General features: G+C 43.0%; 2 protein-coding genes across 4 annotated transcripts; both read left to right on the plus strand.

Annotated features, from left to right (window-relative positions):
* Positions 1-1151: 1151 nt before the first annotated feature.
* Positions 1152-10084, plus strand: LOC123095826 (oxysterol-binding protein-related protein 1C). Of its 2 annotated transcripts, XM_044517393.1 has the most exons (10): positions 1156-1860; positions 1958-2323; positions 4119-4218; positions 4959-5398; positions 5921-6076; positions 6435-6602; positions 6948-7088; positions 8185-8415; positions 8520-8633; positions 9686-10084. In XM_044517393.1, exons 1-10 carry the CDS (start codon positions 1291-1293, stop codon positions 9854-9856), a joined length of 2457 nt encoding a protein of 818 aa, XP_044373328.1. In that variant the 5' UTR covers positions 1156-1290; the 3' UTR covers positions 9857-10084. The 2 variants fall into 2 exon arrangements, with proteins under 2 accessions (XP_044373329.1, XP_044373328.1); XM_044517394.1 differs by lacking the exons at positions 8520-8633; positions 9686-10084 and having other exon boundaries at positions 1152-1860; positions 8165-8416.
* Positions 10085-10773: 689 nt separating this feature from the next.
* LOC123099453 (uncharacterized) lies at positions 10774-11749 on the plus strand. 2 transcript variants are annotated; one of them, XM_044521608.1, is made up of 3 exons: positions 10774-11104; positions 11260-11385; positions 11459-11749. In XM_044521608.1, the coding sequence occupies exons 1-3, from the start codon at positions 10961-10963 to the stop codon at positions 11564-11566; spliced, it is 378 nt and encodes a 125-aa protein (XP_044377543.1). In that variant the 5' UTR covers positions 10774-10960; the 3' UTR covers positions 11567-11749. The 2 variants fall into 2 exon arrangements, with proteins under 2 accessions (XP_044377543.1, XP_044377544.1); XM_044521609.1 differs by having other exon boundaries at positions 10779-11104; positions 11260-11334.
* Positions 11750-14827: the final 3078 nt, after the last annotated feature.

Genomic DNA, 14827 nt, shown 5'->3' on the forward strand with positions numbered 1-14827 from the left:
ACATGTTGCCAACATTTAGGTCCGGAATGTATATACATTTTTTGTAAGCCGTTTTTTCTCAAATATTGAAAACAACCAAACTTCAACAATATCCCAAACATAAATACTTCAACGCAACAACAATTCAAAGATCAATATTGCAATGCAATAGTAATTCAAATATAATCAATCCAAACGTAAAAGTATACAAATGAAATAGTTTAGATTTAAATTTATAATTTATTCAGCCAAAAAATGCTCCCCTAGATCATTCGGAAGCTGTGCATGAGATCCTCGATCGCTCAAGAACAATGACCTGCATATCCTGTTGTGACAATGAAAGTAATGCTCGAATGGTACGTCAGGGGCAAAGTAGCTCTCGTAAAGATCAACGTGACTTCTTTACAATCTATCTGTAGACAATGAGGGATGAAATTAATCCACATACACGATATGAATTCTGAAGCGGTGTTTGGAGTCTACTTTTTGTCGTTGTAAACAACATCAAGTTAAACCCTGCATCAGCACCCGAGTATACCTCATTATCGTCCCACCGTTAGCCAATGGGTTGCCATCGGTCGATGTCATTCACAACCACTATTTCCGAACTCCTGCACCCAAAGTCAAAAGTTAAATGGGTCCTCCTACAATCCTCTAATAAGTTATATATAAAACCAAAAAATCATCTAAGTTGTACTCCCTTCGTAAACTAATATAAGAGCGTTTAGATCACTAGAGTAGTGATCTAAATGGTCTTATATTAGTTTACAGAGGAAGTATATACAAACGAAAAAAAGAAGCAGAAAGCATTTTCCCAGCATTTGGTTTTGGATAATCACCAGACTTCATGAAAAGCCAAAAGGAAAAACCTGCCACGTGTGACCAGTCGTCCATCGCAGGACGACCCGAGACCGCGAGGAGTCGGTCGGTCACGGGCTCACGGCTCCCTCCTCCTCCCTCGTCCCGCCCGCCGTCCCCTTTCCCGGCGAGTCGTGACAAGCGAAAAAGGAGGAGGAAAGGAAGAAGAAGAGAAGCACCCAAGTACGGTACCCACCCAAGACCCAACCCAACCGCCGCCGAGCCGCCCGCCAGCCAGCCAGCAGTTTATTACCCCACTCATCCTCCTCCTCCTCGGGCATTTAAACCTCTTCACCTACCTCCACCCCCCCACCCCCAATAAACTGCGCGGCGCGGCGCAGGAATTTTATAAAACACGAGGATTAATTAAACCTAGCACGCGCACGCATCCGCCTCTCCTCCCCGCCGTCCAGCGCGGCAGGCGGCGCCCGATCCGGCCCCGCCGCCCGCCACATGCACCCATTCTGCTGCGTGCCCCCCGTGCCGGTCTCCCCCGCCTCCTCCGCCGCCGCGGCTGCGGCGGCGGCGTCCGCGCCCCCCGCGGTGGCGGGCCTCCCTCCCGCCATGCCGCCGCCGCCGCCGCCGCCGCCCCAGCCCGCCCGCTGCTGCAGCAGCAGTTCCGCAGCCGGCGAGCGGCGGGCGCGCGTGGCGGGCGTCGGCGTCGGCGGCGGGCCCTCCTCGCCGCCTGACGGGGTGAGGCTGAACGAGATCGTCGGCGGCGGCATCTCCGGGGTCCTCTACAAGTGGGTCAACTACGGCCGCGGGTGGCGGCCGCGCTGGTTCGCGCTCAGCGACGGCGTGCTCTCCTACTACAAGATCCACGGGCCCGACCGCATCGACCTCTCGCGCGACACCGACCGCGGCGCCAAGGTCATCGGCGAGGACTCGCTCCGCCGCCTCGCGCGCCCCTCCGCCACCCCCTCCTCCTCCTCCTCCGCCTCCGCCCCCCACTCCAACGGCCACGGCCACGGCCACGGCCACCACCACACGCCCCGCAAGCCCCTCGGCGAAATCCACCTCAAGGTCAGTCGCCCGCTCGATGCTTCGATCGATTCGGTCATCTGATCCGCAGATCCATTTCCCTCTGTTTCTGACGCTGAAACGGGTGGTTGACGTGCAGGTGTCGACCGTCAGGGAGAGCAGATCGGACGACAGGAGGTTCTCCGTCTTCTCGGGGACCAAGAGGCTGCACCTGCGGGCCGAGACGCGGGAGGACAGGGCCGCGTGGCTCGAGGCGCTGCGCGCCACCAAGGAGATGTTCCCGAGGATGTCCACCAGCGAGATGGTGGGGCCGGGGGACACCGCGGCCGCCGCGGCGGTCTCCACCGAGCGCCTGAAGAAGCGCCTGCAGCAGGAAGGGGTCAGCGATGCTGCCATTGCTGATAGCGAGAGGATCGTGCGGGAGGAGTTCGAGGCGCTGCACAAGCAGCTTGTGCTTCTCAAGCAGAAGCAGGCGCTACTCCTTGACACGCTCCGCCATCTAGAGGTATTCACAATTATCTCACCTTGCTTCGAGCAGAACTTGATTGTGCATGGGAGTAGGAAATTTTGGTTTCCGCTGCATGGTGTGATATTGTTCCATTCTCTACATGGTTTTTAATTAATGAAGAAACAAGTACAGAGCTACTGACGTACATTGAGGCACAGAAGAATTTTGCCGTTCTGCGTACACCAATTGACATGAGTGTACATCGAAACTGATTTTGAATACTGGCTGTCACCATGGGTCGTGCTGTACTTACATTTCTTTGAGCTTTCTGCCACTGTTGTTTTATTGAGTTAGTACTTGCATTTCTTTGAACTCTTCTGCCACTGCTGTTTTATTGAGTTTGTCAGATGCTGCAGTCTGTTTATTAGATCCGTATCAGGTGGAAACCTATATTGAGTGTTAAGTTCATGGAAGGTGGGAACTATGTGCTGAGGTTTTGGTAAATTGTGAAGAAACCTGTAGATGTTGGTGATTTCTGCAGACAAACCATTATTCATGCATGTTTACCCATTTTTGTGTATTTCAAATGTGTCCATCCTGAGAATTTTGAAAACTAGAATATGTTTTGGCACTTTATTTCGGTTTCCACCTTATATATTCCTTTAAGGTTATGTTGTGTTGAAGCATACACATACCATGTGCATGCAAACACCGGAGCGCCTCCTAGCACACATGTTTTTGGAGGAATCAGTGAGAAGCAAAGGTAGATGGGAATGGAGAACAGGTGAAAATAATGCCGTAGTCAGAACAGTTTTAATAGAATTGGTGCTGCATTGGTTTAGAATTCAGTGAGTAATATTTTTTCTTGTCTGTTGGGTATTATTCTCGATTCACCTTGTCAGGTATTGGTGGGAAATATATTATAATGAATAGTAAATTGCCCTTTCTGCCACCTAATTTCAACGATAACCATGCCAATCACCAGTGTTTAGTTTTCTTTGCACTTAACACAATGTAAATGTTGCACTTTGCACCAGGCGACATCTTGTTGCCATCTCTTCTTGACCTCTTAACAGACGAAAACAGTAGGTTCCTGTCCGGTTGGGTTGAGACCTGCTGCAATGTGAAATGGTGTTAGGTGCAAAGATATCCAAACCTTACTGTTTTGTGCAACTTGGGTTAAATTAGGCCGGGAACATGTGCAATTTTACTCAATATTAAATGTATTAAAGTTTTCTAGATGGCTTGTTACTGTGGTTAGATGTACTCTGCTGCTCATATGTGCATTTCTGCTTGTATTTATTTTAATGCGATTTAGCAAGATCAACTTTCATTGTGCGACTCCCTCTGGCTCCTTCCCATGCTAGATCCCAAGTACATGTTAAAAATCATATGTCAGACAATTATGAACATGAGATACCTCTCCTACAATGGACATGAGTAGGGAGTCAGTCAGGCTGGTTAGAAAATTAAGGACGTATGCTAGAAAAACAATCCATTGTTGTTGTTGCTGCAGAAATAATGGAATATAGCTAGCTCTGATTATCTATTGTTCTCCTTTGTTTGTGTTACATGTAGAACATTTTTGCCATTTGATAGATCAGACATTCTAAGCTTTCTTCCCCTTGACACTCTTCCAACGCATTGATTTGTAAGACTATGTATTCTGATTTTTCCCTTGTAATTTTAGATACATCAATGGATTTCATATTATAGATGTTCTCATCTTACATTGTTCCTGATTGCAATTTTATATATTCTGATGTTTCCTAATTAATTTTAGATCTATTCAATTTTTTTAGTATCGATGTTCTCATTTGACAATGTATTCTGTTTTGTTGCCTTGCTGTAGACAGAAAAGGTCGATTTGGAGAATACCCTTGTTGATGAGAGCCAAAGACAGTCGAAAGAGTATGGATCTGCTTCCAGACCAAGGAATGAGAAGCTTAGTGGTATGACATATTGACAGTTAGTGTAAATCTTACTGCTACGCATGCTATTGCTATACGTGCGTTCTGAAATATCTTCTGATAATTTGTTGGTAAAATTATCGACCATTATGATTCATCCCTGCTTTTATGAAGGAAATTTTTGATTTATGCTGGTGAATTACTCCACACACATATACCATCTAAAATAGCTGTAACTCTAGAATGTCAGACAAAATTGTGGTGGTTTGGTTCAAAATGAGCATTGCTGATTGGTTGGCCAAAGTGTAACCAAACTATATACATGCATGAGCAGATGGACATCATATTTACTAGGGCTGTGTTCGGTTCATGGGATACTTTGAGTGCCTATGGGTATCCCAAATGGTTAGAGATAGCGATCTATCTTTTGGTTCGAGGGATGAGGGGCGGATAGGTTGACCATTCAATCAGCATGGTCCGTTTGAAAACTGTTTGATATGTGATAACCATTTTTTAGTTGTAAAATAGTAACTTGTAGTTCCGTTAGCAACAGTTTTGGAGATCAGTCTAGATCTTTTCCTTCTCTCCCTTTTCCTTCATGATTTCTTCATTTGCTGTTCTTAGATATCAATTTTCCGAGGTCTTGAATGCACATATTGGTTTTCTCTTTTATGGAGTCCTCGGTGTTCCTTCCAAACTCTCTTTGGATTATATCATGAATGTCGATTCAATATTTGATTTACTTTTGTCGACAACTTAAATTATCGTTCCTCTTTTTTCAGAAGGAAGTGGTAGCGAATCTGATGATTACAATGAACCACAAGATCCTGCTGAAGAGGAGACTGACGATGAAGAGAACATATATTTTGATACAACTGATTTCCTTTCGTCTAGTTCTTTTAAAAGCAGTGGATCTGATTTCCAAAGATCTGAAGCTGGTTCAGATGATGAGGATGACTACCCGATGGATGGAATTGATCCTTCTATGAAGTCTGTTGGAATTAATTATCCGTATGTGAGAAGGCGTAAGAAGCTACCAGATCCAGTTGAGAAAGAGAAGGGTGTTAGTTTGTGGTCAATGATCAAGGACAACATAGGAAAGGATCTTACCAAAGTCTGTCTGCCTGTTTACTTCAATGAACCTCTTTCATCATTACAAAAATGTTTCGAGGATCTTGAGTATTCCTACCTTATTGATCGTGCATATGAATGGGGCAAAAGGGTATGTCTTCTTCCTCACTATTCTCAGCATGTCAAGGGAAGTGCGTGACTTTCCCTTTCATACTAAAACTTAAGTAGCTTAACCTGAAACTTAAGTAGCTTAGAGGTGGTTTCTTTCGATTTTGCATTGTGTCATCTACTCCTCTCCAGGTTCTTGTTATCTCCTGCTTTGCAGTTGTAGCATATATCCAATCTTAGTTTTGGTTAGTACCAAAGAGGATATCAATGTACTGATGTGATTACTCCTGTTTTTGTCCTACATATTACACCTTTATGGAATGTCTTCCATTTTGCTCTAAACTCATTTGAGTGCATTCTAAATCCGCCTCTAACACTTCTTGGTGTCATTATGTTTAACCTCTCCACCATTTTGTTTCTTTGCAAAGATGTCAGAACTTCTCTGTGTGCATGTTATCTGTAGTAGTGGCAAGAACTAACTTGTGATTGAACATGTTTATTTGCTTATTTCTACCGTGAGATGAACCACATTTATGCATCTTACATCTCTATGTTGAATACTCAGGGGGATAGTCTGATGAGGATTCTAAGCGTTGCAGCATTTGCTGTTTCTGGTTATGCCTCTACGGATGGAAGGAGTTGTAAGCCCTTCAACCCTCTTCTTGGGGAGACCTATGAAGCAGATTATCCAGACAAAGGTCTTCGTTTTTTCTCAGAAAAGGTATGTTTATGAACCTTTAGAAATCCAGTAATATGAATAACAGGTTCCTACTGTTGGTTAGCATAGTCCACTGTTTATTCTCCTAACTTATTTCTTACATTCTGCTTGTGTAACTTAACACCTTAAACTTCTCCATGGACTAGTTTGAATCTTCTTTAAGAACAGCCTGCTGCAATACTGCTGCAGTGCTCCATGTAGTCGTTACTTTGGATTTTCTACTCCGTACCTATTGAATCACCAAATGGCCTTTCTTTTGTAGACTTAACAGATACTTGAGGCCCCTACAGATTTTCTTCAAGTTTAGTTTGTCTGCTTCTGCATGTTGATTTATATAAAAATATTCAATACCACTTGCCAGGTTAGTCATCATCCAATGGTTGTTGCATGCCACTGTGAGGGAAATGGCTGGAGGTTTTGGGCAGATAGCAACCTGAAGAGCAAGTTCTGGGGTCGCTCCATTCAACTTGATCCTGTTGGTGTGTTAACACTGGAGTTTGATGATGGTGAAGTTTTCCAGTGGAGCAAGGTATTATTACCTACTCCCTCCGTCCGCGAATAAGTGTACATCTAGCTTTTTTCCTAAGTCAAAGATTTAGAATTTTGACCAACTTTATAGAAAAGAGTAGTAGCATATATGATATCAAATTGATATATTATGAAAGTACATTTCAAAACGAATCTAGTGGTACTAATTTAGTGCCATAAATGCTGCTACGTTTTCCTATAAAATTGGTCAAAGTTTTAAAACTTTGACTTAGGACAAAAGCTAGATGTACACTTATTCGCGGACGGAGGGAGTAGTTACCAAGAAATGGTTAACTCTATGAAATGATTAACTCTGAAATGACTAACTGAAAATATGCTATCACAGGTGACCACTTCCATTTACAATCTCATATTGGGTAAACTGTATTGTGATCACTATGGTACTATGCGCATACAAGGTAATCGTGAATATTCATGTAAGCTGAAGTTCAAGGAGCAGTCAATTATTGATCGCAACCCTCATCAGGTATTTAATAAATTGCCTGTATACTAGATGTATTTTGAATGCTTGTTCTTCTGATTTCTCCTTTTACTTCCTAACTTAGCAGTTTGTTTGTCACTAAGATGATGCTTTTCCGTGCATATTAGTTAAAGCAAGTGATGCATCTGTGCCTTTTGGCAAGACGTATTTTTTAACAATTTATATAGATTCATTTGAAAGCATAATGGGCCATTTTGACCTATACTGCTCTGAATAGTTTGATCATATTCCAACTTAAGCCTTTTGGGCAGTGAAGCCTCATACAGAGGGTGGGCTTTTATCTAGAAATGGGGCTGAAATGTTATTTGTACCACCTGAATAAAACAGCGAGAATCGAAAGCATAAAGCTCATTGACTCCCAATCCAGAAATGTTTTGACTCATCCTACCAGCCAAAGGTAGGACACTTAATTTCCCCTTGCCATTTCCATCCTTAATTTGACCTGCCAAACACCAACTGAAGGAAGAATACTCCCGCAGAACTGCTGTTAGCTTTGTTGAGTTGTGGAGCCTGAAAGGTGTGGCTTATATCAAGGATGCCGAAGCACATTACCACTCATTGATCATTTGGTAGTTTGTTTTTCCTTGTTCGTAATTTAATCTGTCAGAAATAAGTTTCCATCTATTTAAGATGGCATCCCTGAAATAGGGGAGGTTGTGTCCATGGTTCAAGCATGAATGAACTTCTAAAAGTAACCCAAATCTGTCTATATTTCTCCCCCAGCACCCCTCCTCATGAAGCCTTCAACGCTTGATTACTTTCCTCACTTAGGTATTTGCTTTAATTGAATTATTGTTCTGTTGCTTCAGAACAAGGTTCATCAGCTGAACAATATGTTTTCTTACGAAACACTTCACACACATCCATCTGAATAATGTGAACATGACAAATTAATTGCTTCAGCCAAAAAAAACTCTCATCACACGGCTTTTTAGAAGACCAGTTATAAGTTGTTCTGAATTTCTTTATTCATTCTCCAGACTATGTATATTTTCTCTCTTTATTTGTGTGAGTACCTTAACTTTCCGATAGTGCAAACATCTTAGTCTAACTTAGCATAGTTGTACTGATGTATGTGCAGGTCCAAGGTGTTATTCAGGACCGAAGTGGTCGAACTGTTGCTACACTCTTTGGTAAATGGGATGAAAGCATGCACTACGTGATGGGTGATTGCTTTGGAAAAGGCAAAGGATCTGAGAATTTTTCAGAGGCCCATTTGTTGTGGAAAAGGAGTAAACCACCAAAGTTTCCCACTCGATACAATTTCACTAGCTTTGCGATCACATTAAATGAACTTACCCCTGGATTGAAGGTGAGGGTGTTAGCTTTGCAGCAAGCTTCACTTTAACATCGTACTGATATATGTGTGGACTTACACTAATGATTGATTATTGAATATACCCAACCTATATGCAGGAAAAACTGCCACCAACAGACTCAAGATTGCGACCGGACCAGAGGTGCCTAGAGAATGGTGAATATGAAAGAGCAAATGCTGAGAAGTTGAGGCTTGAGCAGAGACAACGGCAGGTTAGTCAACTTAACCCTTCACATTCCTTATTTTCATTAACTCTATGCCTTGCTTACATTTGATTTGTCTTGAACAAACTTTTGGATTGGCTGAATTACATACCACCTCTGGCCGATTCACATGCTTGTAAGCGCAATACAATATCTGAAATGAACCATGGCCTGATGTGTCACATGCTTGTAAGCGCAATACAATATCTATTAAAATGAACCATGGCCTGATGTGTCACATGCTTGTAAGTGCAATACAATATCTATTAAAATGAACCATGGCCTGAAGTTGCGAGGTCTGAATGAGATTACCAGTATGCTGGATTCATATGGCTGCGAATATAAACTTACATACAGTTACCTAGTGGGATCGAAATAAACCTATACGCCATGTTGTGCACAGAAACTCTGGGCTGTTAGGTCCTGGTTGGGTTTTGCCACCTGTTTCATACTCTACAATAAATTCGAAGCATTCCCTTGGTAACAGCAGGCCAGATGCTGGTTCGCTCTCTGTTATGCTACCATGTATTAAAAAAGTTTGGTTTATTCGCTCCAGTATTTTTTATTCCCTCTGTATCAAAATATAAGATGTTTTTTGACACTATCATAGTGTCTTATATTTTCATACGGAGGGAGTATTTAATAAGTTTGTTTTGTATTCAATAATTTTGTAGTGAAGTCTTTTTTTAGTGGATAATTGTGTTCTGATGCACCACATTGGACTCCATTCTGATGCGCCAACTATCTGTAAAATGAGCATCACAGGCTTTCAGCTGTTTATGTGTGAAAAATCAGAAGACATGAACTAGGCACAAACAACCGTAGTATAATGTGACTTGATAAGTTTGATTTACTCACTTCAATAATTTTGGATTTAATATGCTCAGTTTGATCATTCAATAGTTTTGGAGTGGTATAACTCTGATACACCATACTGGACTTCTACAGATCTGAAAATAACAATCACTTCAACTCATTTGGATTATTCATATGATAATAGGCTCGAAAAGTTCTTCATGTATCATTATAGAGACATGATATGGTACCCAACTATACTGCAGGCACGGAAGATGCAGGAGAGTGGGTGGAAACCTCGGTGGTTTGCGAAGGATAAAGGTAGCGACACATACCGCTACCTCGGTGGTTACTGGGAATCCAGAGAAAAGAGCAGCTGGGACGGCTGCCCTGACATTTTCGGACAACTTCCAAACGATCTAATGATCACTGACTAGGTTCAAGTAGGTTACAGGTCTTCTGGTTCTCTGTTTTTCTTCTTGTTTTTGGATCCGTTGGTTCCAATTTTAGTGGTTTATAGTAGAGCAATTAAATGCCTTTCCACCTGTAAGCAAAGGCTGGCCTTCAGATACATTGTTTTAACGTACATAATAAGAGTGTCGTTCGTCCAAAAGGTCACTCTGAATCAAATGTTCTCTTGTGGGGATTTCACTCGCACAAGTTCAGAGTGGTGTTATATAGGCATTTGTGTATATTTGAATATGTAATGTGCATTGAAGCGCTAAAGAATGTTAAAGCATGCATACTGATGGCGTGCCATCTATGGCATCGAGATGAAGTTTCATTTACCTTTTGTTTGCTGATGTATCTGTCTTGCTTAGCAGTTACTCCCTCTGTTTTGAATTACTTGTCTTAGATTTGTCTAGATACGGATGTATCTAGCACTAAAATGAATCTAGGTACGGATGTAACTAGATAAATCCAAGACAAATAATTCGGAACGGAGGGAGTAGCACTCAAGAAAACAACATTCACCTTCAAAGCATTTTTTTCCTTCCGGGGTGGATCACACAAGTTTGCCCCTGAAGTATGTGGCGTATTTCTTCACGTTGTTTGCCAGCCAACTTCTGTGCAGCTGCAACTATTACAGGGTTTTGGAAGTTGTCTTGGCCGAAACAGCCTGCGCCTCTTCTCCGATGATTGATCGATAGCTACCGAAAAGTGAGCAGCATCACTACAAGATTTTGAACATTTACCTCTTGTTTTGAGTTTTTTTTTATAAACACTTCTTTTTTTGAGCTAGATCTTTTTGTTTTGTAGAAATTTATACATCACCAAAAGAAAAGAAACGGGCACAGCCCAAACCAAAGATATATACTGGGTTAGTAGCACGGGCCTATTGTGGGCTCAAGGGCGTCTGCGTGCCGCGTCAAACAACAACTCTCGTGGACTGCTCCATCCCCGCTAGCCCAAAATCACGCAGGCGTCTCCTCCCCGGGGAATAAAAAGGGCGACTCGCAGCTCCACAGTCCGAGAAACCGCACGCCCCTTTCCCACCCCGCCGCCGTTAGCCCCCCTTGCCAACTGGCAAGCTTCTAACAATGCGTCCGCCGTATGATAAGATGGATCCCATCGATCCTTGCCTTCTCAGCTTCCTCAGCCACCATGGCATCGACGGCGCCTTCGAGATCCTGTCTTCCCCCGGCGATCCGGCAGCGGAGGAGACGAAGGATGCCTTCCAGAAGGTGGCTCCAATCTCTCTTCTCCTCCAGCACGGTTTCTTCTTTGAATTGACTGCCTGCGTCCTCGACCGAGTATATATCCATGTTCGTGTTACGGGACGTGAGAAATACGTTCACCATGAGACGGTTTGAGTTCTGCTCCACTAACATCTGTTCAGATCGTCAGTGATTTCTGTAGAACGCCTCGGGCCGTGGACGTGGAAGGCATGGCAGATGGAAACACAGGGAAAGTGGTAACAACTAAACATCATCTCCATCCATCCATATGCCGTTGGCTGAATGCGGTAATATGTTACCGCTAATCTCTTCTCCGTGCTTACATTAATCAATAGTGTGATAATATTGATGTCCATTCAGCTCCTTGGCGGTGAAGAGAAACCTAGCGCCATGAAAAGAGAGCACGGGCCTGCTGAAGGCGAGCAGGATCCAAAGAAGCCAAGAACAGCAGAAGGCTCATGCATGTGACCAGGTGTGATCATTTGAGTAAATTGCAGTCTGTACTACGACGACTGAATTTGCGCGTCTTCAGACAGAGGCAACTAGTGTGATCATTTGAGCGTGATTGAGGCCTCATTTTTGGATGTACCACTTTTATGTCATGCACAATCTTTCGACTGAATTTTCTTTATACACATATAAATTCAGTGTGATCGAAGCCTCATTTTTGGATGTACCACTTTTGAATTTTGCACATCTTCAGAGGCAACTGGTGTGATCGTTCGAGTAAATTGCAGTCCGTACTATGATAAATCGAGTTGCGCGTCTCTTTCCTCATACTAAAGATGCACTGTCATATCCTTAAATCTTCTCCATCACTATTATTAAGTGGTATTATGCAAGGAGATGAGACCCGGTACAGTGAGATGCAAATCAGCAAGACGGGATCGATAGCCTACAAAAACATCAACAAATAAAACCAATATTGAACAAGGTCCACATTGACCGAGAAGCAAAAGTAGTGGTCCCACCACTTTCCGGTACATCTTAGGGTGGAGATTTTTCTTCACAGTTCTTGTTTGATCACAAGGATGTGTATAAAGCAATAGCATGGCATATGCATAACAAAAGTATAACACACCTATAGCATATTAACATGGCATATCAAACATATCTAAATAAAAGCGTAGCCACCACATGTAATAAAACTCCCCTGCAAAAATATATATAGTAAAACCGACAGATAAATCGAATGCAACATAAAGCATGGTCATCAAATATTTCAGAAAACTCGGATGCAAAGTTCAGAGGCATATGTTAGGTGGTTGGCTTGCCTTAGGCAGAAGAGTATCGATGAATGGTGCGAGGAACACAAGGATGGGGGCTATCGATAATATTCTGCTCTGGAAAAGGCTGAAAATGAAACTGGACATGGGTGCCAAATTTATGTCATGCAAACTGAATAAAAGTGGTACTGAAAGATTGTGCTCTCCAAGAGAAACACATAGGACTGGAATCACCTCAACCGGAATTACAGTTGAAGAGTTATATGGCTTTGAAGTTTCAAGGGCAAAACTAAAAAACTGACTTCTCTCTTTGAACCAGACGGACACGTACCAGGCATGAATACATTTCTTTGCGGGAGAAACATAAATGAGATGAATTACGCTAATGAAAATATAACCAGAGGGGTGTTGTGCTGTGGGCGAAAACTTGCTAGATGGGCTTGCTAACCATTGGATAGGGCGACGAATAACAACTGGGTCATGGGCTGAAGCTGGGCTGGCTTGAAGGAGAGGATGGGTCGACAATTAGGCCCGGCGCGATTAAGTGGCTGATGTCCAGGCCCAGGGCCTTGGAGAGGCTGACGGTGGGCATGGGTCAACGCGGTTTGACCGGTATTTGTCGTTTCCTCCCGCGAAAATCCGGCGAGAACAGATGGATTCTCTGACGAGGGCTATCGGGACCATTCACGACGATCTTGATATCCACGAGCTCAGCAAGATGCTGCACATCCCATTGTGTAGTCGTTGGTCGGCGGGGAGGTTGGGATCATCGACGATTTTGGCTTGCTCTCCTGCTTCTAGTGAACGGCATCGACTCGCATAGCATCCAATCGAAATTTATGTATGAGGAGAGGAATCAAGTTGCGTTGTATTGATCGAATCGGGCAAAACAATGGTAGGGCTTCCGCGAACGAATGTGAGCAAAAAAGAGGGGTATGGATAGCGTACCTTTGGAGGGAGCTGTCTGATGAATAGAGAGAGAGAGAGCTCCGAGTGCAAAGGGAGGCTAGAGAGGGCTTAAATATGTTGTGCGAGGAGCTCTGCACTAATTGCATACGCGAAGCTCAGGTGACTTCGTGTGGAGTGACTGGGAGCTAAGGGGGGAGGGGGGGGTGATCGGGCTCTAGAGGGTTCGTGCGTCGCTCGCAACTGGGGACTGGGTTGGGGGTAGCTGCCTCAGAGGGGCTAGCTAGGCTAGGCATGCGTGTGATGACAAGTCGTCGGGCGCGGGGGACGGGGCTCATTGCCCTATCACCATGCAATATAGGCGCTCTGGATTGCTAATGCTTTTCAAACATAAGCTTGCATGTCAACATAATAGATATTTGGCATCCGTTGTATGGGAGATTGCTAATGGTCTTCTTTCTAGCGGGATAATTTGGGATGGTGATCATTGTGTAAAAATATCATACATAATGGATCAGAGTAAAATACAGTTCCTTCACAAAGTGTCTTTTATGATAGAAAGGGCTTTTGGATGCTCTGCCCAAAATTGGAGCAAGGTTGGTTCATTACTTTGTGTCCCTAGGCATCATTAGAGTGTATATGAATTATTTAATAATTTTTGAAGCGATAGAAAAGGTAGTTGCATTGAAAGGGTTGTCAAATAGGCATTTCCTAAAATAGCAAAATAATATTTTTACTAACTCTAATGGAGTCAAGAATTTTACTAGATGACAAAGGGGCACAAACGTCCACCTAGTTTCATAATTTTTGGAGGCAGTGAAAATATACTTTGATTTTTATGAGCCAATAATTGACACAAAAGGTATATTGAATAAATAGAAATATTGCATAATGACATAACAATAGTTTTTTTTAGAAATGGGCTTTATACACGTCATAGAAGCTATGGTAAAAATTGAAGAATCATAGGTGCAAAGAAAGAAATAAGTTTCCTACAATGGACAATAAATGAATGAACATTTTAATATTTTGGGTCACAAGTGTCATAAGGAAGGTTCAAGGTTCCAGGCGATAGAGTTTGCAAAGTTACCAAGTTCATTCATCAGATATCCAAAAAAAATCCAAGAAAGTCAACACACTCAAAAAGAAAAAAACATGGAGGTACATTCACACGTGAAATTTCCGAAATCACTAATTAAGGAGTACTCGTTGCAAAGAACACTCCATCTTCCCAGGTCACGACAAGTGGCGCACATGTAGCGCGCCACTTGTCGCAACCGGGGAGTTTTCCTTTTTTTGTAGATTCGTTTATTCAAAACGTTTTATCTCTTAAACCGTGCGTCCAAATCTCAAACTGTTTTCACCATTGGATTCCTCGCATCGAGATCTTCAAAACTATATCCCATGTTGATAGGTTTTGGCGAACTTTTTTTTCACGAAAAAAACCGGACGAAAAAAATCGGACGAAAAAACCAAACCGGGAGCACGGTTTTTTCCCTTTCCGAAAAAGGCACGCTCGTGCCTTTCGCGAAATCACAACCGTGCCTCTCGTGGAAGCAAAACCGTGACTCTCGTGGAAAGAAAAAAAAAACAGAAA

The sequence above is a fragment of the Triticum aestivum genome, chromosome 4D (assembly GCF_018294505.1).
Source record: "Triticum aestivum cultivar Chinese Spring chromosome 4D, IWGSC CS RefSeq v2.1, whole genome shotgun sequence".
In the NCBI taxonomy this organism is placed as follows: domain Eukaryota; kingdom Viridiplantae; phylum Streptophyta; class Magnoliopsida; order Poales; family Poaceae; genus Triticum; species Triticum aestivum.